General features: G+C 33.7%; 1 protein-coding gene across 1 annotated transcript in view; it reads right to left on the bottom strand.

Moving 5' to 3' along the window:
* Positions 1-315: 315 nt before the first annotated feature.
* Positions 316-27,622, bottom strand: part of LOC139486229 (uncharacterized) — a 40,762-nt gene continuing 13,455 nt past the window's right edge. Inside the window, exons 11-22 of the mRNA XM_071271018.1 lie at positions 26,249-26,347; positions 24,295-24,393; positions 20,727-20,807; positions 19,256-19,271; positions 15,055-15,315; positions 12,417-13,214; positions 10,500-10,615; positions 6,159-7,424; positions 5,710-5,743; positions 3,353-3,631; positions 1,797-1,827; positions 316-780 (exon numbers count right to left, since the gene is read on the bottom strand). Of these exons, the coding sequence (XP_071127119.1) occupies positions 3,510-3,631; positions 5,710-5,743; positions 6,159-7,424; positions 10,500-10,615; positions 12,417-13,214; positions 15,055-15,315; positions 19,256-19,271; positions 20,727-20,807; positions 24,295-24,393; positions 26,249-26,347 (2,892 nt within the window). The 3' untranslated portion in view covers positions 316-780; positions 1,797-1,827; positions 3,353-3,509. The remainder of the gene's footprint in view (positions 781-1,796; positions 1,828-3,352; positions 3,632-5,709; positions 5,744-6,158; positions 7,425-10,499; positions 10,616-12,416; positions 13,215-15,054; positions 15,316-19,255; positions 19,272-20,726; positions 20,808-24,294; positions 24,394-26,248; positions 26,348-27,622) is intronic.

Below are 27,622 nucleotides of genomic sequence, written 5' to 3'. Positions count from 1 at the left end.
TATACAGGTCACTCTGTTCAATGCAAAAAAGAAAATAACTACTTCATGTCAACGGAATATGAATATTAATTTTATTGAGGTCGGAATAGAATATTTTTTGCCGAAGGAACGTCATGTTTTCAGTCGACGAGTTTAATGATATATCATGGGAGCTACACATGTATGTCTGGGGACTAAAATATCAGAAACAAGTAAATAAAACTTTATTTTGAGGAAATGAGAAAATATTTCATGGGAATGAGATTATTTGCGATTTTTATTATGCATTTCAAGCTATGTATAGCAGGTATCTCTAATATAAGAGTTTTAAAGAGCGTCTTATCAGACTAAATATATACATTGTTTTTTTGGTAAAGAAAAACAGACATTCAACATTTAAAAATGACAAAACATTTACGGAAGCAGTAAAATATTTTCAATAAGGATAAAACATTGGTGAAAAATTGCCATTTGATTATCATTCATTGGTATTAACTATCTTTGAGGTAAATCAATTTCAAAATCTCACTCCTCTCAATGCACCCATTTTCCCAATTCTGTGCAGAGCCTTAATTAACAAAAGCAGTGTTGGTTTTGGTTGCTGCTTCTTACTCCAGATCTGCAGAATCTCCTTAGTCTGTTCTGGCAGTTTGTTTTTATGTTTATACTGTATTTGTTGAATAGTAGTTGAATCTAGATCCAGCTCGATGGCAAGTTGCATAGTACTATTTCCAATATGGTTTGATAAATCCAAAAGTACGTTGTTTGATGGAGGGTTGTTCAATGTAACTTCTCGTATTCCTAAACAAAGAATAGAGTAAGTGCTAGTGCTTTTGATACTTTTGAAGCAGACCAAAATAATAAAAGCATAGTTTGGTCAAGTGAAAAACTTATTTACATGTTATTCTTTGTAATCTGTGTTAGATAAATATTTCTTATGCCAAACCTGCAGGAAAGTAGTAACAATCGTTTTAATACCTCGTCTACTGTGGCTACATTTCTGTTGTTTTAACAAAGTGACACATGACATTAGTAAAGATGTTAGGCATAATACATTTAATATTTTGTAATTGTAATCATGTCCGTTTAGTCATCTCGTTCTTCATTATTTGCTTCAATACGGAACTTTTTGTAAATCAATTGGGACGACCATTATTTGATATTCGGAAGGGGGAAGGACATGATGATTTTTTTTCTTGATTTGATTGAAAGGGATCAACAATAGTGATATGGTTAGTTTAGTATTATGATTATGATCAGGGCTAAGGTTAGGCTGCAGGTATGGGTAATGGTTATGAAAAATGTTACTTAAACGTCGGTTACATTTAAGGTGAGAGTTAATGTTGAGGTCTGGGTTATGCTCTGATTGAGACAAGGAAAATAGTTCGTAGCGACGCGATCCTTTCAATTCAGATTTGAGTTTTCAGAAATTCTATGTCATTCACGACACTATGTTTTATATCCCGGAGTTATGAGACTTGTACAAAAAGTTCGTATGCTGCTTTATAATATGTTTACTGAAACATATTTCGTCTACAAAACGCTCGTCACTGACGCTCTAATAAAAAAAAACTTTGAAAGAGCATTGAGGACCTATAATTTTGAAAGGTTTTACCAATTACTGATAGAAGACGTGAATGTATCAATTGTCTATTAGATTTTTCTTGGGATTGCACGTAAATGTTTGAATACAGATCTGTTATTTGGATGGAGAGTTGTCTCATTGGCACTCATACTAAATCTTCCTATATCTAATTAGAAATAAAGACCATATTTATGTATAAAAAGTATATATTGAAATAGAAAACATGTAATACCTGACACAACTGGATTCACATCTCTAAAAACCTAAAATGGAAAGACATCATTAAAACAAATCATCAAAGATACACGACGTAAGATTTATTACGCAGGACATGGGTTGTCGTAAAGATACGAATTATCAGTAACAAATTAATCGAATCCACACATTAGGGACGACATCAAAAGTTTAATGTAGGATAAAAAACTTAATTCACATAGTTTTTTCGCTGACCCCCTACCCCCCTTCTTAACTTAATTTGGGAAAAATTGATTTACCTATATAGATATATGTAAAATCGATTTTAGATTAACAAAACTTGCAGCAATGTTGACCCCCACACCCAAACTATTCGATTTAAGTTTTTTTTATCCTACATCGATCTTTTGATGTCGTCCCTTAGGAAAAGCAAATTAAGAACTAAGGAAATAAAGGCAACAGTAGTATTCCGCTGTTCGAAATTCATAAATCGATTAAGAAAACCTAATCCGGGTTATCAACGAAAACTGAGGGAAACACATTAAATATTAGAGGAGAACTACGAAACAACAGAAACACAATATTAAAATGTAACACACATAGAAAACACTTATCAATATATTGTGACAAAAAAGAAAATCAAATTGAGAATGGAAATGGGGAATGTGTCATAGAGACATGCAACCGACCAGATATCAGATAATAGCCAATCGTCATCAACGGGTCGTCAACACAGGGAGAAACTCCCGCACCCGGAGACGGGCTTAAGCCTTTAGCTGGGCCATATGCACAAAATGTGTACTTTTTCTGTGAAAATTGACGTCACTCTAAACTCTGAAATATATAAATGAACTAAAATAATAAAAAAAAAAGAAATAAAAAAGGCTTGAGGTTTCTGACTAGGGACAGGCACAAAAATGCGGCAATTTTGACTTATAACTAGCAAATATTCAAGGTGTTTCAATGAATTATTTACCATTTGAATGTGTACTTTTATGAAAAAACGATGACCTGCAGATGGCAAGCTAGAGTTAATTCACACGTCTTCTTTCTGTTGTAGTCTGATTGAGGTATGCCTAGCATACCTGGTAATTCTTAATTGTTTGTTGGTATTGTTCAAATAAGGTATAAGGTTTTCAAATTAATCTGTATAGTTTTACCAAACGAATGAAGTGAAAGAAATTAAATGTAATTTTTCAATGATAATTAACTAAAAAGGTGCTGTTGCCACATATTTTCAATGGTGAAATTTGAAAAAGGTTCAAAATTTATGATACACTACAGCTCAGGTGGATTTTGCTTTGTCCACCCGACCACAGTGGGAGTGGGCACCGGGTGTGCAAAATTTCATGCTTGTCCACTCTGTCGACCCATAGGAGTGGGCATGCAATTTTTATGTTTAATCAAAGGACTGTCATGTACAGTATTTATGTACTATTTTTACCAAAAAAAAAGATATTATAGCTAGTGTGGGCACGGGTAGACTGCCCACGTTGGTTCGATGGAAAAGGCGAATTCCTCCCGGGCTGTTGTGTACCTACACAAGCACTACCTAAGATTAAGGTATTTAATAAAATAAAGAAACAGTCTTACCTTACAAAGAAGATGATGACTTAGCTTTAGTTTTTCCAAGGCGCAAACAAGCATATGAAATGTAAAGTTCCCACTTTTTTCCGTGCAAGACTGCACTGCTACGAATTTAAAATCATCTGAAATTTGATGCTGAAATTGGGTTTCAAAATTTTCCCATTCATGAACCTCTAGTCCGAGTTCGATTGCCAGTTCTCGACACTTCCCCCGGAGAGAGCTCTTTAACCAGTCTTCTCAGGTGTTTGTCCGATGGACATTGTTCTTGTGTCATTGTTCCAAGTCCTAAATATAAGTTGTCAGACTTGTAAATACGTTTAAACATTTTAACACACACACACACACACACACTTATATAACTGTCATCGCTAAATGAATAGCGAACATTTGTAAGATGATTTGAGAAATTAGGGTATTCGTGTGTTTGATACCCTTTTGTGTGCTGTGAAGAATATGGTGTCGATGACAGATCTGTAATAGACTGTGTTCCATATTATTGAGATTGTGAATATTCGATTAAAAACACTACTTACCGTTTGTTTACTTCGTAACAACCAATGTACAGAAAATAAAAATCACAAAAATACTAAACTCCGAGGAAAATTCAAAACGAAAAGTCCCTAATCAAATGGCAAAATTAATAGATATATGTAAACACCATAAGATCGAACAAATGGATTGTTACTGCTGATGAATTGAAAACAAAATAATTTATAAGAGAAGGACAAAAGATACCGGGCGACATTCAAATTCGTATATCTAAAAAAACAACGTCATGGCTAAAAGAGAAAAAAGACAAACAGACAAATAAAAGTATACAAGACAAAACACAGAAAACTAAAAACTCAGCAAACTAACCCCACAAAAATGTTCGGGTGATCTCGGTTACCCCGGAAGGGTGAATTAATCACAATATTTGCTGCTCACAAGGAAGCAATTAACAAAGAGTTCCAAGTTGTGACGTTAAAACCATCCATTTGTAAGTTTTACGGACGTCATCGCCAGTTTGTTGACCGTTATTGAACATAATTATTCACAGATGGTAGCGGATATGTTCATACATTGTAACTACATTGCGTCCCCTTTCTCTTAAGGGACCTACCGACTTACTTTTATTATCGAGTTTGCAATAACACGAGTTACATAACCAGTGCCACATGTGGAAAACGATCTATAAACCCTTCCGGAGCACTTGAAATAAAACCTGTTTCCGGTTGGATTCGTGTTTCTCTTTCTGTATTTTTCTATGTTGTGGTTTGTGTACTTTAGTTTGTCTTTTGCATGTTTTGGTTTTTTTCTTTTGTAGCAACAGCGTTTTCCGGTTTTTTTTGTACATATGAGTTTGTATGTCCCAATGGTATATTTTGCATCGCTTTTGTCATGTTTGTCATAGATTCTACTTTGAGGTTACGTACCTTTGTCAATATCAATACAAATATGTGTAACAGACTATGTTCAAAATAGGACCTGAGTTAGTAAATTACTCATAATTATAGAATTGAAATGAGTTCTGCATTACCCCCTTTTTTCAGCTAAATCATGTATTAAGGGTACGTGTAAAATACTGTAATGTTAAGAATGTACACCTCTGAGGCGCTAAATTTTTTTCTTCTTCAAAACCTGATTTTTGGGTTTATATGACTGTAAAAAAATATTTGGTGAAGAAAAAATCATATTGTGGTGCACTTCTTTTTTTTTTTGTTACGGCCTTCTGAAAGTACCCAATTTTGATGATTTTTCCATTGTTCATCAATTTTTTCCTATTTTTGGGCTATTATCGTGAAAAAAATCCCAGTTCCACGATTAAACTTGTTTTCATACTCTAATAAAGATGAAGGGGACCAATCTGAATAAATTCAACTAAAAAAGAACTATAGGTATGTGTTAAAATACTATATGTTTTATCATATTTTGATGCTTTTTCGTGTCAAATTTACCATGTTGTCAATTTTGTAAATTTGTGATTTTTCTCTGTTTAAAGAACAGAATGCACATTTTTTCAACTTCCTTGTTATAAATAATTAAACAAAATACATATCTATGAAGTTTGAAAAGAAAAAGTTATATGGGATGTTTATGTTTCTGGTAAAATATTTTTCTGTTCCCTTCACCTATTTTTCTCAAACTTTTACTAAAAATGACTACTGACTTGATTGATAATAAAATTTGAAAATCTCATTACTCAAAAACTCATTATTGGAAATACACAATTCGTTCACAGAGTTATGTTTGATTATGATAATTATCAAATTCCTTGCTATTTTCCACTTATATCACATGTTTTGGAAATAATTCCAGAACGAGATTTCAGTGAGACTGAACGAGACTGAAAAGTCAGAAGAATACATCATTAATACACTTACCTTTGCAATTGTTGTGGCAGTGATCTGAAGGTTCCTGGAACAGAGAGATATAAACTCATGATAAGCAATGTTTTCGTTCGAAATTACAACGAAGTCAGTTTTGTAAAATCCACTCTAAGAAGGTGTTATATACATGATATAATGTTGTTTAATAGTTAGTTTTATTCCCTCATTACTGTTTGGTATTTTTTTTTACTCAGCCATTATGTTCTTTGTATTTCTTATGTGTTTTTTAATAACCCCCTTATCTTCCTTGTTATTCATTTGTTCACTTCATATTTCAAAAATTCCAACTCTTATTGAAGTACAGTGTGATTATACATTTTTTGTAATAGTTTGTAATTATTTCTATCACATAACATACTACCTAATAAGTAGGATAATGTTACTTATATTCTGATCATATATTTTATCTTTTCCAGTTAAGGTGGTTATCTATATATAGCTACCTTTTCAGAAAACCAAGCTTGAAGGTATCCAACTTCGTTATTCTTGCTGTGCTGACTACAAAACCACGGCGAGTTTAGACGTATTTCATTGTGATGAAAAAAACATATATCTGACTTGCAAAATACACCAAATTCTATTTTGAATGGCATTGGCTGATGTTCTGAACTAGTTTGAGAATCAGATAAAGTTGAGTAAAATTCGCAAACTCCATGCATTGCAGTGGTAAGACATTCTTGAATAGAAGAAGCTAGGGTTGGGATAATATTCTCCTTGTTCACTGTATGTACAAGTGAAACCACAACTCTGTTGCCTTTCACTTGGACAGCAATTTCGTGACTGTTGCCAATTTCAACCACATAAAGATCACGAAAAAGCATTTGTTTTTCGCTATTACTCTCTGTACATGCATATTTCTTTACGTGCCACATAGTAACAAGGGAGCCAAGGAATCGGTATAACAATGCTGGCGGTATTATTTTTTCTATAAATTTATAGGCCATGACAATTGAATTATTATAATTCTGAAATTTTTCCAAATACTTTGTGTCGTTTGTTTTGGTTATCATACATGGAACAAGAAAACGCGAAACATCTCTCAATGGGATAATGGAAAGTTCAAAGTTAGTTCTTGGAGCGATGATTACATCTAAATGTACTAACAGATCGATCATGTATTCCTTGTATTTCAGAATATGAATGAACTCCTCTTGTGTCCACAAGTAATATATATCCTTCTTATCAATGTATCCAGTTGTTTGCAGGTTTTTCAAGATTCTAGGGAAATCCTCTCTTTTAGGCCAAAACTGTTTTGCTGTCACTAATGACGTCAAAACTTCCACTAAGTACACTGGTGATATAATGATATGGCCACGGAGATTTTCTACATTGAAGTACAGAAGCTTTCCAATTGAATGTTGAACTTCCAGAAATGTTTCAATTTCCTTTTCAGACAACTCCATTGACTCATTTTTAGAATTTAAAGACATAAGTTGATTCCGAGTTATGACATTAATACCTTCTTCAGCTTTCCTTGCCAACTGCAGATCTAGTGGAATCCATTTAGTTGGCATTTTGTCCCCCCATAGTGGATGCTGAGTCGCTTTTTCTAAAATACGGTGTTGTAGTTCGATTATTTCTGGGTCTTCAGGATTTAATGAATTTATGAACAGTAGCGGCTTAAATTCTAAATGCATCCAGCCGGCATGCGATTTAAATAGCTTTTGTATTTCGTCTTCAATCTTACGTCTGTATGATTCGAATCTCCACTGCAATAAAAGAAGAAGAATAAATGTTTTGGTAAACAGTATAAACTGGAATGAGCAGTACTGACATTCTCACCTTTATGATACAAAAACGATTTCAAAATTTATTTATCTATGTCTCTGTCCTGAGCGTTCTTGCATTTATTTGAACTGTATTCTTGTCATGTGATGTGATGTCATTTTGGTTCTTTATTTAACATTGCCATGAAGCGCAAGGTTTGGATAGCAACAACACCAGGTTCAACCAACCATATTTTTCTTGAATTGTTATGTACCAAGTCAGGAATATGACAGTTGTTATCCAATAGTTCGTTTCTATGTAAGTTGCATTGTCGTTTGTTTTAGTGCACTTCAGTATTTCTGTTGTTTCGTGGTTTTCCGTTTATAGTTAATGTATTTACTCTGTTTTATCAACAGCGGTATACTACTGTTGCCTTTAATTATTTTTTAACCCGGATTTGTTTTTTCTCGATCGATTGGTGACTTTTGAAAAGCTGAGAGACAGATAAATGTTACCGGGAAGTGTGCAAATCTTTCTACACACTGTTATACTGTGATTAAGCTCACAGTATCGGGGATGTTCAAAGCTACAAGACGTTAAACAATCACCCATCCATTCGTCCATAAAGATGCAAATTTCAATTTTAAACTCGTCAAATACAGTTCCATGGGAAAAAAACGAAAAACGATTTAAAGGCAACCAACAGTTTACAGAGTACAACAAAGAAATCTTAGGCCTTTGTACACGAATCCCATCAAAGTCGGATCATCCCAGGTGCTCTGAAAGGATAATCAATTTCTCTTTAGTTAAACAGATATTCCATAGCTGGCAGCCAACTCGTGAATGCGCCCTTAAAATGTCAGAAGTGTCTGGAGTTTCGTATTAACTGGAAGATATATACTCTAAATGCAGGCCCTCTGTTGACATGTGGCTACATAAGAATGAAAAGTTTATATCTTCTATGTTATTGAAAACACATATTGAAATGCTGAAATGCAATCGAAACTGTTACAATTAGGAAACTGCAAATGTCTTTTTAATTTAATTTTTTTTCCCTAGATGTAGGTCACGGATAAACTGTATCTGTTGAATCCTATGATTTAATTTGATGGGAAAGATCCGTTCAACAAACTGTAAAAAGGCATCATATTTATGTATAGCAAAACTTGTAGTAAAAGGATAATCATAGCTTCTTTACAAAAGAGGGACGAAAGATACCAAAGGGACAGTCAAACTCATAAATCGAAAATAAACTGAAAACGCCATGGCTAAAAATGAAAAAAAGACAAATAGACAAACAATAGTACACATGACACAACATAGAAAACAAAAGAATAAACAACACGAACCCCACCAAAAACTAGGGGTGATCTCAGGTGCTCCGGAAGAGCATGAAGCATCCGTCGTGTTGTTGATGTGATAACAAATCCGGTAAATAGTCTAATTCGTGAAGGGAAGGGGATTGTACGTAAGGAACATATCCGATATCATTTGTGAAACAGTTATTCCATAACGGTCAACCAACTCGTGATGGCGTCCGTAAAATTTACGAAGGAATGATTTCAACTTCACCATTTGGAACTCTTGGTTTAATAGTTTCCTTGTGAGCAGCAACCCTCTATCAAGAAAATGCTGATAGGAAATGCAAGCACGGGAATATTGTATCAATTGGGAGATATATACCCCGTATGCAGGTGCTGCTGGAATTTTGCTACTTAGAAATAGAAAGTTCACAATTGGAAAGCTGAAATCATCTCTTTTGTCATAAAGTTTTGTTTTCAACCGACCCTTATTGTCAACTTCTAGATGTAAGTCAAGATATGAGACTGACTTAACTGTATCTGTGGTTACCTTTATCTCTAGTTCGATGGGATAGATGCGTTCCACATAGTCACCCAATTTTGAATTATTTAGTGAAAGAACAACATCTATATAGCGGAAAGTAGAGTTACAGGATATCGCTATCTTCTTGTCTTTCTTTCTAAGACGTTCCTGCATGAATCGTCTTAATCTGATGTGTTTCATATGAATAAAACATACAAGATAAGGTCGGCAAGTAGAGTCACATAGTTGGTTCTCATATTTGTATATACCATGTATACCTTGACCATTCTATTTTTAAACAAAACAGAACCAATTCTCTTATTTTTTGTCTTTAATTTCAAAATAATGAATTTGTAAAGAGTATAAGTCAAAAACTATAATTATTTGTAAACAGAAACTTTACTAAAAAAAAAAAGACAACTCTCCATCAAAACATTTATATGGCCAAAGTACGGTGTATTGCACGGACCCTTGGCTCACAACGAACAACAAGCTATAAAAGGAAGGTCCAGAAATGACTCCTGTTAAGCCATTCAAACGGGATAACCAACGGTCTAATCTATATAAAACGAGAAATGATAAACACTTATAAACCACATTAACAAAAGACAACTACTGAACATCAGATTTTTGACTTCCGACAGGTTCAAACAATTGCAGCGGGTTTGATGATTTAATGGTACGAAAACCTCCACCCTTATCTGAAACAATTGTGTAACATTAAAACATGTACACACGCACTATAAAATATGAATTGAAATCTCACTCGAAAGAGCTAGACTTTGTGTATTTATTTTGATTTTAATATATATATTTGCACCAGCGATATTGATTATTTTGTGTCCAACTGCACGAATTAACTGTTTACAACTTAGATTTTTGACATACCATAGACTACCCTAGCTATATGTGGCTAAACCTTTCGGAATTGGTTTCCTGAATGCCCTTTTATATCGGTTTTTGTTTTGCCTTTTATTAGTGTATTGTTGACGAAACGTGCGTCGGTTGTCTATTAACAGGTTGGTTATATCAAGAGCACAATTGCGACTGTCGCATGATCTGCATATCTTTCCGGAAGTCCCGTAACTTGGTGGTCAGTTTTCCATGTTGTGTTTTTATACCATTTTTTGTCTTTTTGTCTCTTTTTATATTGCCATACACTGTAGCTTTGTCAGTTTATTTTCGACTTATGAGTTTGAATGTACCATTGGTTTCTTTCTATTTTCTGAAATACGATACTGAGTTTCATTTACCTTCCATACCCATGATACCATGTCCCTGTGAGTAGCAACAAATATGATTTTAGGAAAACCTTCTTTTGATCGTTTACAGAACGTCAAGATCGAATTCACCCAATGTAAAAGGTAATCTGAAATAAAATAAAATGTAAGGTTATCACTACTTTGAACCATCTTTTTTTCTTAATTCTTATGTTCGCGGTTTAACTTTTTCTATTTTTTTCTTGAACAGTGCCAACCGTCCGTTTGTCATTTGTACTTGATTTTATGTCACAATATGATTATTTTTGGAATAGGTAAAAAGTAAAGTAACAAAAATACAAAGTTTCAAAGAAAATTGAAATTCCCTTATCAAATGATAAATCAAAAGCTCAAACACATCAAACGAATAAAAAACAACCGACTTATTCCTAACGTGGTATATCATTTAAGCAGAAAATGGTGGGTTAAACCTCTCACTTGCATGAATGTCGCAAACAATTTCATTTAATTGAACAAAACCAACAAACCTAACATGATATTGTCTTACTTATAGAACCATCCTGCATATAACCAACACTATAGTTAATATATATATGAAGATGTGTTATGAGTGCAAATATGACAGGTTTCTAGCCAAGTCACAATTTGTAAAAGTAAACCATCATAGGTCAAAGTACGGTTTTCAAAACAGAGCATTGTCTTACACCGAACAGCAAGCAATATTTAGATAATAATGATAAATAATAACGATACGCCATCTACGATGAAACTAGGACTGAGAAACATGACGTAAAAATTTTGAATCTATTTTACTGAACTGTTCACTAATATATATTCATAAATATAAACACTAATGAATATTAAAATTGAGAATTGAAATTGGGACATGAACAAATTATGTTTTAGCTAAAAGATAGAAGATTAGGACAGATATTTGGGTTTCCAAGTGTCTTATCAGAATCTCGAACCAGACTTATGTTGTACTGTTATACCACTGTCCTAGGTTAGGGGGATACGGCAATATGTTTAACCCCGCGACAATCTGTATCTATGTGTCTGTTCCAAGTCAGGAGCCTGTAATTCAGTGGTTGTCGTTGGTTTATGTGTTACATGTTTGTTTTTCGTTCATTTTTTTGTTCATAAATTAGGCCGTTAGTTTTTTCGTTTGATTTGTTTAACACTAACTTTTCGTGGTCTTTTATAGCTAACTATGCGGTATAGGCTTTGCTCATTATTGAAGGCCGTACGGTGACCTATAGGTGTTTATTTCTGTGTCAGTTTTGTCTTTTGTTGAGAGTTGTCTCATTGGCAACATACCACATCTTCTGTTTTATATTAACACCGAATAACACGACAAGAATCTACTAATTAGCCAGGGCCCCGGTGATGAAAAGAACGGATTCGTGTTTTATTTAGTTTAAGTGATGTTTTTTTTGTATTTTATTTTTTCCATTATCTCTATTATTTATACAGTTTGTGTTTTTATGCCTCATTTATGTTTTCTGGTCTGTGCGTCCGTTCTTCCGTTCGTTCGTTCGTCCGTCCGTCCATCTAATTTGATTGCCCAATTGGAGTTTTAACCCATTTTCACGGTCCACTGAACAAAAAAAAAGTGCGGATGGGACATCCGTGTACTAGGGACACAATCTTGTTTTCTTATATATATATTTTTTATGAAAAACGTGTTTATATTTCAGTTTTTTACAATCGGGTTTAGCGTTAAATGTAAAACAACAGAAAAATCTAACTCCAAGGAAAAATCAAATCGAAAAGTCATTTATCAAATTTCAAATCAAAAGCTCAAACACACCAAACAAATGTAAAACAACAATCGTATTTCTGAATTGGTAAAAACGGTGGGTTTAAAATTTGTTATAGCTAAGTAGATCTCTTTTGTTTTATTGAAAAAATGACATAAATGTTAAGCATTTACAATTTCCTAACTATTACCTGCCACTTTTGGTTTCCCAAAGTGTCCCGGTAGAGACCCAAGGTCTGGTTGGTGTTTGTGTATTCCAATACTTCCATTGAACATAAGGATAAAGATACCTCTGCTAGTAATGAACAACTGGTGAGTCATATGATAATCTTTCTGTCCCCCAAAGTCCCAAATATCTATTGGTACTATTTTCTGTTTGTATTTTCCGTCTTTCACTGCTTTGATCATTAACTCATGTATTTTGTCTTTGGACATGTCGCTTGAAATATCCTTCATCCATTCGCTTTCAAAGTTTCCTGACTTTACCTTGATTGTTTCTGTGGAGTTTCGATTTCTCTCATCAATTATAGGCAATTCTTGAATAAGTCTTTTCATACTCGAATCGAGCCTAAATGCAGCTTTTTTCTCATCATTGGAAGAACTTTTAGTACAACAAACTTCCGATTTATTATCTGTGTTATATTTGTCTTGACTGACATTTAATGAGAAAGCGGAATTTATATTCTTTTCAGATTGTTGAACATCCATGCATTTGCGTCTGAATAAAACAAGGTCTTCATGTTTGTCTGTACTCCCTCTTTCTGATAGTTTATGAGATGATGCATCGGACATGTCTTCCTCTGCACTCACTAATGAACATTTAGAAGGTTCTTCATATACATTTATTCCTTGATATTTGCATTTTTGTTTTGGTTCCAGAGTCCTATGTTTTGTTTCGACATTTGTACTGTCAACACGGGTTTGTGCTGATTCCTCGGCACTTGAAAGTGACATCAACATAGTCGTCAGTATCTCAGTTGAAGCGTGACCTTTTAAAAAAAACATTAAAAAGTTAGATAAAAACAGCAGTAATATACCGCTGTTAATATCAATCGATTGAGAGAAAACAAATCCGGTTACAAACATAAACCGAGGAAAACACATCAACTTTAAGAGGACAATAGACGAACAACTAAAACACTGACGTGCAACACAAACAAACGGCAGTACACATATAACATGTATAAACAAACTATTTGATAACAACTGCCATATTCCGGACTTCATACAGGATAATTTAGGTCATTAATGAGTCTAATACCAGCGTCATGCATCAGCGTTTAGCACTGACGTACGCCGGGCGTGGTAAAAACAAATGTACGCTGCCAATACGCTAGTATTTTTGGATGCATTCAACTTGTCAATCATATTTGTATCGTGTACACAACGACCTTTAAGCGTGTTTTGTACGCATAAGCGTTTATCGGGCGTTCAAATAACGTATGTTGGTGTATGTCTGACGTTTGACTTACGTGGTTGAAATCCACGTTACGAAGGAAAACGTCCTTTAAAAGTATTTAAGACGCGTCCCAGTCGTATCTGAGACGGTTATTCGTGCTTTCGGCGTATCTGGGACGTGTTATTATTGGGTGTTTGTTACAAGCACGCTCTGCATACGTCAAAGTAAACGTCAAACAATCTTGAGGTATATACAACGTGTTTTAAACGTGTCTCAAACTTTTTTGTAGCGTTTTCAACGCGCTTGTAGCGTATATGATTACGTACGTGTAGCCAACATGCATAATCTTGACAAACACTAGAGCTAGATTTAAATTTGTATGCTTATGAAAAATTTCCTAGAGTTATAACGTTCACCAAGCACATACCTTTGCATTTCGATGTACTTCAAACTTATGCAACGTTCGTGCACCTAACGTATGCGGAATTTTCTCTGTACGTCTGGTGCACGTTGGTCTATACGCCAATGTGTGAAGACGGTATTATGTAGACAAAACGCCCGTCTGCTGTATTAAATTATAAGCTTGGTACCTTTGAGAACTATTCACACCACTGGTGAACGTTTCGTTTCCGATGGTATCGCCAGCCAAGTAGTCAGCACTTCGGTGTTGACATGAATATCAATTATATGGTCATATTTATAAATTTCCTGTTTACAAAAGTATGCTTTTTCGAAATATTACGGATGTTCTTATACCAGGCATAGATTACCTTAGCCTTGATAGGCACAATGTTTTGGAATTTTGGGTCCTCAATTCGCCTGAACTTTATATTTGTTTGGCTTTATAACTATTTTATCCTGAGGATCACTGATGAGTTTTATGAAGACGAAACGCGTTTTAAATTATAATTCTGGTACATTTGTACCTTTGATTACTGCAATGTATTAGCGGAAAATTTTAGGTTGAGACTGGTTCTATGGCTAGCCAATCATCCCGCTTATGCGCCAATGTTAAAAAATATCACTAAAATGACGTCACTAGGGGGGACAAAGACACACACACACACACACACACACAAGATCACTTATGAAAATGTTTGAAATTAATAAACAATAATATATACTACTATGGATATTGATCACTTATAAAAAAGACCAACAAAAATACTGAAATTGAAGGTAATTTAAAAAACGTGGACTATAAAAACTAACAAAATAAAATGGTTAACTATATCAACGAAATGAATGAGTAGTTAAAACCCGGAAACTCCTTAACATAGTACATGACTTTTTGTGGAAAATGAAAGATTTACCTTGTTACATGACGCTTTAATCTGCAGCAAACCTTCGAATAAGTGTAGATATTTACATCATTGAGAAAGAAGAAAAATGTCAAGATGATTACCTCATGTATGAACGTATAAACGTACCCTTCTCAAAATTTATCCATTTCATTTCATCCACATCCATACCAGCTTTTCCCATGCAGATCCATATGCCATCGGTGGACTCTCTTGATACTGGAACTGGTTCACCAACGAGAATTTTCGCTAAACAACTTTTTCCAACAGAATATGGACCCACCAAATATACCCTATTCCAGTAACTCTTAAATGAGCTAACAAGTAGTAGATCTTGTAAATCAGAAGCTGTTTGAAACCCTAACCCTCTCAGCTTTTGCAGAAGTTCACCTAAAAAGGCATAACTATGATGTGTGAAAACAGGAATCTGATGTTCAGTAGTTGCCATTTTTTATGTGGTTCATAAGGGTTTCTCGTTTCCCGTTTTTATATACATAAATATAAGACCGATGTTTTTGTTTTTGTTTGAATGGCTTTACAGAAGTAATTTTTGGGTCGTTTATAGCTAGTTGTTCGGGGTGAGCCAAGGCTCCACTATGCTTAAGACCGTACTTTTACCTATAATGGTTTAGTTTTACAAATTGTTTTGATTGAGAGTTGTCTCATTGGCACTCATATCTAATCTTATTATACATGTTATATCTATCCTTTATTGCTTTTAAATACACAGATTTTTTTTAGCGTTGCTACACATAGACCCGCTTCATGCGCATCTGTAACCAATTTGTTTGATAATATTAAAAATAGTAACGGCTACGAGAGATATATAAAAACTAGAGGCTCTAAAGAGCCTGTGTCGCTCACCTTGGTCTATGTGCATATTAAACAAAGGACACAAATGGATTTATGACAAAATTGTATTTTGGTGATGGTGATGTGTTTGAAGTTCTTACTTTACTGAACGATTTTGCTTCTTACAATTATATCTATAATGAACTTTGCCCATTAATAACAGAGAACTATATTTGGTAAAAATTTACATAAATTTACCAAATTAATGAAAATTGTTAAAAATTGACTATAAAGGGCAATAACTCCTTAAGGGGTCAATTGACCATTTAGGTCATGTTGACTTATTTGTAGATCTTACTTTGCTGAACATTATTGCTGTTTACAGTTTATCGCTATCTATAATAGTATTCAAGATAACCAAAAACGGCAAAATTTCTTTAAAAATTACCAATTGGAGGGCAGCAACCCAACAACCAGTTGTCCAATTCATCAGAAAAATTCAGGGCAGATAGATATTGACTTGATTAACAATTAAACTTCTTGTCAGATTTGCTCTAGATGCTTTGGTTTCATAGTTATAAGCCAAAAACTGCATTTTACCCCTATGTTCTATTTTTAGCCGTGGCGGCCATCTTGGTTGAATGGCCAGGTGATCGGACACATTTTTCAAACTAGATACCCCAAAGATGATTGTGGCCTAGTAGTTTCAGTGGAGATTTTGTAAAAGATTACTTAGATTTATGAAAAATGGTTAAAGATTGACTATAAAGGGCAATAACTCCTAAAGGGGTCAACTGACCATTTTGGTCATGTTGACTTATTTGTAGATCTTCCTTTGCTGAACATTATTGCTGTTTACAGTTTATCTCTATCTATAATAATATTCAAGATAATAACCAAAAACAGCAAAATTTCCTCAAAATTACCAATTCAGGGGCAGCAACCCAACCGATTGACCGATTCATCTGAAAATTTCAGGGCAGATAGATCTTGACCTGATAAATATTTTTATCCCCATGTCAGATTTCCTAAAAATGCTTTGGTTTTTGAGTTATAAGCCAAAAACTGCATTTTACCCCTATGTTCTATTTTTAGCGGTGGCGGCCATCTTGGTTGGTTGACCAGGTCACGCCACACATTTTTTAAACTAGATACCCCAAAGATGATTGTGGCCAAGTTTGGATTAATTTGGCCCAGTAGTTTCAGAGGAGAAGATTTTTGTAAAAGATTACTTTAATTTACGAAAAATGGTTAAAAATTGACTATAAAGGGCAATAACTCCTAAACGGGTCAACTGACCATTTTGGTCAGGTTGACTTATTTGTAGATCTTACTTTGCTGAACATTATTGCTGTTTACAGTTTATCTCTATCTATAATAATATTCAAGATAATAACCAAAAACAGCAAAATTTCCTCAAAATTACCAATTCAGGGGCAGCAACCCAACAACCGATTGACCAATTCATCTGAAAATTTCAGGGCAGATAGATCTTGACCTGATAAACATTTTTATCCCACGTCAGATTTCCTCAAAATGCTTTGGTTTTTGAGTTATAAGCCAAAAACTGCATTTTACCACTTTGTTCTATTTTTAGCCGTGGCGGCCATCTTGGTTGATTGACCAGGTCACGCCACACATTTTTTAAACTAGATACCCCAAAGATGATTGTGGCCAAGTGTGGATTAATTTGGCCCAGTAGTTTCAGAGGAGAAGATTTTTGTAAAAGATTACTTTAATTAACGAAAAATGGTTAAAAATTGACTATAAAGGGCAATAACTCCTAAACGGGTCAACTGACCATTTTGGTCATGTTGACTTATTTGTAGATCTTACTTTGCTGAACATTATTGCTGTTTACAGTTTATCTCTATCTATAATAATATTCAAGATAATAACCAAAAACAGCAAAATTTTCTCAAAATTACCAATTCAGGGGCAGCAACCCAACAACCGATTGACCGATTCATCTGAAAATTTCAGGGGAGATAGATCTTGACCTGATAAACATTTTTACCCCATGTCAGATTTGCCCTTAATGCTTTGGTTTTTGAGTTATAAGCCAAAAACTGCATTTTACCCCTATGTTCTATTTTTAGCCGTGGCGGCCATCTTGGTCGGTTGACCGGGTCACGCCACACATTTTTTAAACTAGATACCCAAATGATGATTGTGGCCAAGTTTGGTTTGATTTGGCCCAGTAGTTTCAGAGGAGAAGATTTTTGTAAAAGTTAACGACGACGGACGACGGACGACGACGGACGACGGACGACGACGGACGACGGACGTCGATTGACGACGGACGACGACGGACGACGGACGACGACGGACGACGGACGCCAAGTGATGAGAAAAGCTCACTTGGCCCTTCGGGCCAGGTGAGCTAAAAATCAAAATATCATTATTTTTTTCAAGTATTAATGAAAGTGAAATAGTGAAATAATAATTCGATTTTAGCTGCCAGAATGGTTCAATATTTCCAAAACAAGCTAATACACGTCGATGATTATTTATTCACTTGCAAGTGAATAATCTGACCTCATTAGATACGTATTCATGTGGCCTTTAAATAACCCCAGATTGAGTATTCATTAATTATGCGTTATCGGTATTATTAGGAAAGATTTGTCAACATTGAAAGTGAAACAAAGGCAAATCATTTGATTCTCTTATTCGATCCACAAATACTCATTCTTATTACACCATCACGAGTTGGTTGACTGATATGGGATAACTGTTTCACAGATAATATCGGATATGTTTCTTATGTCGTAACCACAATTCACTTCCATTTTCACAACGATTGTGACCTGCCAACTTAGACTACCGGGTTTGTAATAACATGAGTAACACGACGAGTGAAGGATCTACTAACCCTTCCAGAGTACCTGAAATCACCCCCAGTTTATGGTGGGGTTCGTGTTGATTAGTCTTTAGTTTCTATGTTGTGTCTTTTGTCCTATCATTTGTCTGTTGTTTTGTTTTTAATTTTTAGCCATGGCGTTGTCAGTTTATTTTAGATTTATGAGTTTGACTCTGATATCTTCAGTTCCTTCTTTTAGAAATGGCCGAATCGATGATTAAAATAAATGTTTAACCTAAATATGAAATGAAGTAGACATAGAGAATTCAATTGCACGATATTGTTATCTATCTATATTATATTTATGTTAATATCGCTTATATGCCATGTTGTGTTGTCTTTTTAATGTTATATTTAACATTGCCATTAAAGGGGGAGGTTTGGCATGCAACAAAACCAGGTTCAACCTACCATATTTTTTTCTTTTTTGTTGTACCAAGTCAGGAAAATGACCATTGTTATATTGTAGTTCGTTTCCGTGTATGATACATTTTAATGTTGTGTTTCTGTTGTGTCGTTTGTATTTTTTGGACATTGGAATTCGTGATTCCCGGTACAATTAAATCCACGAAAATTGATATCAATGAATATTTGTGAATTCACAGATACTGTAGCAAATACAATTGTTATCTGAACGTAACGTATTAATTGAGAATTGTAAAAACATATTCTTACCTTTCTGTATTTCCTCCTGAAAAAAAGAGCTGAATAATAAAGGCAACAGTAAATTTCTTAATGTGTATTGTGAAAGTGTTGATCGATAAAAGTCAGACTTACGGTGATGATATGCGATAATCAAGTGTTCATTGTATATCATCATAAAATCTCATACGAAAATATAAATTATTTCAAAAGAATTGATTCTACAAGTCAACGAACATTTGTAGATTGTTTATGTACCGGTAACCTTTTCCTAAAACGACATGTGTATGGCCCAATCAACCCACTTAATCTGTTAATCCAACAATCTAGGGTTAATTAGTGTTGTCACCTCTGATTGAACGTGTTCAACAATGAAAAAGTTTATTCATGTTATTTTGCAATTTCATTAAAATGGGAAATTTCAATAAAAAAGGAGTTGCCATATATTTTGATTCACATACAAAAACTTTATTGATCTATGATTTGTCCACTAGGAAGTCAATAACAAGATTCTGTGTGAAATGTATGAAACAGAAACATAAATTGCAATTAAAAACCAATTCTTCAGAGAACAATTGAAGGTCTTTCCACCTCGATAATAAGAATGAAATTTAATAAAACGATGTTAGAAAATGTCACTCCTTGTTGATGTAATTTGGTTCTTGAAATTGATATAAAAAAATAAGATTAATCGGTCTATGCAGAAGACTTAATTATTTTTATTATGAACAGAAAATAATTTTTAGCAAAGGTCAAAATCTAGAACGTCAAATTGACCTTTGACCTTGACCTCAATTTCAAGGTCATAGGTCAGTGATTTCAAATCAAAAGACCCCAGGTCAATCGTTTGTATGGTTGTGGAGAAATACTGATTTCAAATACATAAGGGGAGAAAACTCATATAAGGGTTACCCATAACAATTTGACTGAAATAGGTTGAAGTTGCGCCTTATTGTAAACAGTTATTTGGCAAACACATCATATCATTTACTGTCACAGTTTCTGTGGAATAACGATAACAAGCAAAATTTAAAATTTAGAGCATGACCTTGTCCTTTGACCTTGACCTTAATTTCCTTCAAATGGACCAAGGACTTCATATCAAAAGACTGTAGGCCTCTACGACTTAAAATGTATGAATTTATGCAACAAATTTTCAAAGGGAAATAACTCCCATGTCTTCCGATCACTCAAGTCAAAATAAAGCAAATCCTTCTGAAGAGTAGACGAACAATTTGGTGAAAACAGTTTGCTAAAATCTATTACGGTTTTAGAGATATAGCGATAACAAGAAAAAGGGGATGCGGGGAGATAACTCCTATAAGAATAAGTGTTCGGTCACACAGGGTGAGTTTTGAAACCCCCATTACTGTACAACATCATTGGCCAAAAAATCCATTCGATATGTTGTAAGACAAAAAAGCATCTCAGACGACAGAAAAAAAAATAATCATTCTTTAGACCACAATAATATTTTATAACAATATATTTTGCAAATTCTTACCTGAAGAAAGCTTTTCATTTCTCTTCGTCGGTTGGTCTTAGGAAGACAACGATAGGATACCAAATCTAATGCAGTTTCTCCCTTCGAAAATAAGAATAAGTGAGATAATTTCGTAAAAACAGATGGAAAATTGAGAAATTGATTCGTGTACACACCATATTATATATACTCTCTATTGTTCGGCATTTATTTTTGAAGTTTATGATTGTTATTCAATTTCAATTGATTGAATTTATTGTAATATTATCAATCACATTATAGATTCTTACATTGATACTATTGTATTATATGATTTATCCAATAGACATAGTAAAATTATAAATTTTAAAGTCAGAGCCTTGGATAGATATAGGATAAATCCGATAATCCACGTGTAAATTTGAAAGAGTCTGTTTCTCTTCATTCACACCTTTTAGCATATTTTGATACATCCAGTGAGCTGATGAAGGTTCTGACCCATAAAATCCTCCAATCATCTTCTGAAATTACCGTCACCAAAATGTCGATTAAATTGTTTCATACAATTTATGGATTAGAAAACGTTTAAATTGCAATAGAATGAGAGAAAATATATAAATCCTGCTTTATTATGCAGATAAAAGTATTCCTTTAAAATTTATATGAGATTTTAATGCACCGTGCCAGAACACCGTTGCGTAATGTATAACTTGAAACCTGAAAATATAACTATTTCGTTGGGAAAACTAACTGCTTATTTATATCAAAACAGTTTACGAAAAACAAATATAACAGACATAAACCAATGACAACCACTGAACTACAGGTGCCCGATTTGGGAGGAATACATAAAGAATGTGGCGTTGTTAAACATGATTGTCAACGTTAAATCGTTCCCTTACCTGGGACAGTGGTGTAACAGGACAATATAAGTACAAACTATAAAAATCAGTTGAAAAGGGCTTTGCTCATCAAATGGATATAGATAGAAATACATCTAACAAAAACAGAGGACGTGGACGGGTTCCTTCAAAATTAAAAAGACAATAAGTACAGATCTAAAATTATTCGCTTTTACTAACAGCTAGTAAGCATTCAATAACAACTAATGACAAAAATAATATATCTTAGACTAAAATATTTATCAGTACACATCCAACATCCATTGAATTAAGTATACAGTCCGCCAAAAGTTAAGCACCACCGAAATATAACTGGCAATATTTTTTTAACTATTGCAAAAAAAATATTAATGTTTGGTGTTATGAATTACCTTTAACATACACTAAAAAAATTCATTACGACCAAAAAGATTGCACTCCGATAAAGCAGTCAACCAACCTTTTATCAAAGGTCATATGTGCGTTTATAAATAAACTGTTTCTCCAGGTGGTCGTGTAAGTGTTCGTACATTGGTCCGTCGACTTTATAGAGGAAAACGAAGAGCACGTCGTGGTGTATAGAGACCTGTACCTTCAAGCAGGCACTCTACCGTCAGGTTTAAATGGGATAATGAACATCTATGCTTGAACATAAGAACCTGACAAAACACTCATTGGTCAGATGGGAGTCAGTTTCCTTTACTGCCAGAAGACGCCATAATACGAATTTCGCAGGGGGAAAAAACGGCCTATGACCAAAAACAATATTTGCACAAGGACTGCATGCATTGCTGGTTGTGTTCCAGTACGGGGTTGCTTCTTATACCGTTATAAGCTGGGTATGCATATTCTGCAGGGTAACATAAACGGACAGACATACAGAGATTTGGTGCCTTAACATATTGTAGTCCGTCATTTTAGTAATCCCCCACTTGCGTCAACATTGTCAAGACACTTGTACCTGAATGACAACGCTATACCACGCAGGGCAAGAATTTTAACCGAGTCCAAACAGCAACCAGCCATTTACACTAATTTTTGGCCTTCCTTGACTCCATGCATGAACCCTATCAAACATGTCTGAGATGCCATTGTCGGAAATCTCAATCGCAGAGATTCACCTTTACAAAAGTTTGTCGATTTAAAAGTGACATTTGTTGTTTAATGCAACAGATTTCCTCAACTAAAGTTTTGAAGGCTTGTACCGAGAAAGATAGGTCGTGTTATGAAACTGTACCGGAAATGAGGTTGTTACACATGCTATTGACTCAAATATTGACATTAAATTTGCCAAACATACCAAAGATTATGTGTAGAAAATTTTAATGGTATTGGGTGATTAATTGTTGTAAAAAAATAAAATCACAGTGAAACTTAAATTCCATTTCTTAATTGTGTAATTTACACTATTTCTATGAACGAAAAACCTATATGCATAGAACCTTCATAAGTGACCAAAATTATATTTGTGGTTTGTTTATGGTATACATTAGCAAAATTGCTATATGATTGTTTTCTATTTTTCGAGGAACAATTGATTTTTTAAATTTGAAAAAAAATCGATGCAATAAAAGTAGGTGGTGCTTAACTTTTGGCGGACTGTATATAAGGACGTCATTTACGAACAGAGTAAAACACGACTTTGTGCAATGCCACACTATAAGTATCGACAGATAGTAGTACCAGCTGGAAATTACATAATTACATGTAATATTAATTATGGTTTAAATTTAGTGATATCAAAACCAATTAAAACACCAATTAAAACAATATTCAGAGATTTAATTACAGTGTTCAATAGGTAACATGTTAGTACAAATTTATTTGAGAAATATGTCTGTGTTGCTTGCCTACTGAATTTTATTTATATAATCAACTGTCGTTGAAGGTAATAGTAGCTGCTTTGCTCTCACCTTTTTCAATTAATAGTGGGGTTCAGTATGAATGTTACCCTTTGATACCCAAATTTCCAAAAACATGTTTGCCAGGGAATTGTGACCACTGAATTCGGAGTTTTTACGTGATACAAAAGTTTTTAACAATTAAAAAACGTTTTATTAAACTTTGTAAATTTTACATATTTGTTGGAGCTATACTCTTCTAGTTTACAATTGCTGGTATTTGAATATAAGACATTTGAATGCAGAGAAAAAGAAACGAGAATAAATTAAATTCGCAAGCAATAGTCCATTGATGGCTTGACGTCAACGTTCGTCATTTGTATAACTATGCGAGCAGTCTTGAACATTGACGACATTTTTTTAGCTAACTTTCAGTGGCTGCACATACTCTTGACTTGGTTTTTTGTGGTTCTTTGGGTGTTGTGATGAGTCAATTTTCATTTTTTTTTCTTCTCATTTTGTGATTGTCTGTGTCAGAAGGGTCGTTGAGCAGTAATAAACAAGTTCAAACTGGCCACAGTCAGTAGAAGCTTGTAATTAAGATATTGTTTTTTTTTTTATTTCCTCCCTTTTGTTTTAATCAAATATGCTTACAACTCAGGGATTTGGTTTCTTATTATGAAATGTCCAATCTTTTGTTATTTATTTTTTTTTTTAAATCTATATGGCATGCAATTGTTCATTACTGAAGGCGAATATATTTGTCAATCATATCGAATTTCTCTTTTCATATTTTTGTATTCTTAAATAAAAATATATGATATAAAATAATGAAAGGGATTAAATTGAAAAAAAAAATATAAATCATAACTTTTATTAGATACTTACGTCGGTTGTGGATGAATCTAATTTAGCGCCTCTCACAACAAGTATTGACACTATTTCCCTTTTAAGATGAGTAGCTGCATAATGGAGTGCTGTGTATCCCTATAGAATATCAATAAAGTTAACAGTTGTATATCGCTGTTCGAAACACATAAATCGATTAAGAAAATAAAATATCCGGGTTACAAACTAAAATGGAGGGAAACGCATCAAATATAAGAGGAGAACAATGACACAACAGAAACACAACATTAAAATGTAACACATACAAAAACGAGCTATTATTAAACAATCGCCATTTTCTTGACTTGGCACAGGACATTTTTAGATAAATTTTCTGTTTACAAAACTTTGAATTTTTCGAAAAACTAAGGATTTTCTTACCCCAGGAGTAGATAATTACCTTAGCCGTATTTGGCACAACATTTTGGAATTTTGGGTCCTCAATGCTATTCAACTTTGTATTTGTTTGGCTTTTAAACTATTTTGATCTGAGCGTCACTGATGAGTCTTATGTAGACGAAACGCGCGTCTGGCGTATAAAATTATAACTCTGGTACTTTTGATAACTAATTAGAACAAAATAGTGGGTTAAACCTCGTGTTGTGGCATGCCAAACCTCCCGCTTTTATGACAATGTTGAATATAACATTAAAATGACAACATTACATGACAGGACTACAATATGAATAAATGGGATAACATATAGGACAGAGAAACACACGAATAATAGCTAAAAAAGGTACCAGGTTTAAAATCTAATACGCCAGACGTCCGTTTCGTCCACACAAGACTAATCAGTGACGCTCAGATGAAAAAAGTTCGAAAGCCAAAACAAGTTGAAGAGCACTGGGGAATAAAAGTTCCAAAAAGTCGTGTGCAATACGGCTAGAATTTTCTGCCTGGGATAAGAACATCCTTATTATTTTGAATCATTTATACTTCCGCAGACAGTCAATTTTATAAAATGACTATATAATAGATATACATGATAAAACCGAAGTGGTGACTAACTACAAAATATAAACGACATAATCCAGCACATAAAAATACACAGCAGAGTTAGTCAAAGCCTAAACGCACAAAATGACGTCACATTTGAAATTCTAAAAAATCACACAAAGTGACGTCATATTTGAATTTCTAATTATAATTCCCAAAAATAAGATAGAATTAGGATTGATTCAAGAATAGATTTGTAATACTGATATTGCATTTATTAATAACAAGGGAAATTGCAATACTTATTAATATCAAAGTGTGGTAGTAATTAGATAATCAATTGTATTATCTAGCTATGTCGGTGTTTCTTCTGAATCAAACTGTAAACCAAATATATCGTATAAATTTCCTTGACCCAAACTAAAATCTTATAAATAAAGGGGTGATTAATTATCATTACCATAACACACGAATATAACAAAAAAGACGTTAAGACAGTTAACAAAATCCGATGAGAATAACAAATATAACATCAAAACTAAATACATGACTTTGGGATAGAAAAGTACCGTGACACGTCTTATAACAATGCGAATTCACACTCAGCAAAACAGTAATAATCGGGAATAGCTCACGTTCGGTAATTGAAAGATCAATCTTACACAATCATATACCTACAATCATCTACCTCCGTTTACACATAGCATTTGTAGTACAAAGTATATTGTCCGATTAAAGATAAGTATAAATGCATAATACTCCAAAGGATTTACTTGCACGGAACTATTAAAAGCGTTTTATATCGTTACTAAGGTGGTGGAATTAGTTATCTCTCGTGAGTATGAAACATAGTTCTGGCAGAGCAATATTTCTTGGAAAATCACAATTAATTGCAAGATCATAAATAGACATCTATAAGACATATATATTACATTGCTCTTTGTTTATATACATAGTTTTCTTACAGAAAAGAACAGAACAACGTCACAAACACATATACATGTACATAACTCACATCTACATTTTTAGCGTTTGGATCTGCATCTTTGTCAAGTAGAATAGAAACGATTTCCTTGTGTCCAATACCAGCTGATAAAATTAGTGGTGTATTGCCCTATGCAGTAACGATACAATTTCACATTCAAATATCTGTTATTTTATTCATCTATTATTTTACATATATATTTTTTATTACAGTGAAACCTGACTAAACCGAACCCTTTCGGGACATGAGATGTTGTTCGGTTTTGGCAGGTATTCGGTTTCATCGGGTTCACAATGCATAAAATGTGATATGATTGGCCTTCAGAACAAGTTTGGATTAGACAGGTGTCCGGTTTATTCAGGGTTCGGTTTAATCAGGTTTCACTGTATTGCATAATTGTGTTACTATATTTTACTTACCGCATTGGTTGACAATGTATTTCAAGTGTCAGATTTAGCTTGCTATAGAACCAAGTTTAATCCACTTTTTTATACATATAAAAAACGCCTGTACCAAGTCAGGAATATGAAAGTTGTTGTCTACTCGTTTGGCATGTTTGAGCTTTTGATTTTGTCATTTGATTTTGAATTTTCCTCCGAGTTCTGTACTTTTGTGATTTTACTTTTTAATAATTTACTTTTTGTATCTGCACGGAAATAAACTCATCATAGATACCAGTATAACATTTTGTATTTACGCCAGAAGTGCGTTTCGTCTACAAAAGACTAATCAGGATTGCATAATACATTGAACAGCTAAGGTAATCATTTCCTGAGGTAGAAAAGCCTTAGTATTTCAAAAATTCAAAATTCAAAAACAGTTAATTTCCGTATTCAAATGTTGATGAAAATTTCCAAATATGCTGTTTTTCACCTGATTAAATCAAATATGCAATTAAAAATATACCTTCATTTGATACTTTTTTAGTAAAATGAGGTCAAAAAATCTTTTTCAAAAGATAAAAACACAAAAGATGGACGAAAGATACCAGAGGGAGAGTCAAACTCATAGACAGAAAATAAACTGACAGGTCATGGCTAAAAATAAAACGACAAGCAGAAAAATAATAGTACAGAAGACACAACATGGAATACTAAATACTAAGCAACACGAACTCCACCAAAAATTAGAGTTTCAGAGAATTTTTGGTTTGAATCAGAGTGATTCTTTATGCAGTAGGATTTTTCCCTCCCACAAGCTGTTTTTTGTTAAATTTATTGTTACTCCTGTTACATATAAATGGCCTATAAATTCATGCATTTTATTTTTACCAATAAATCATCTTTATCAAATGTTCATGAATGTAGAACAAAACGTCTTTTTTTGCTGAATATTTATCAAATTAAAAAAAATTACACTATTGATGTTTTGATAAAAATTGGTAAAATAATCTTCATACGTAAT

This window comes from Mytilus edulis, chromosome 8 (assembly GCF_963676685.1).
Source record: "Mytilus edulis chromosome 8, xbMytEdul2.2, whole genome shotgun sequence".
NCBI lineage: Eukaryota > Metazoa > Mollusca > Bivalvia > Mytilida > Mytilidae > Mytilus > Mytilus edulis.
This window is presented reverse-complemented; position numbering and strand designations above follow the sequence as displayed.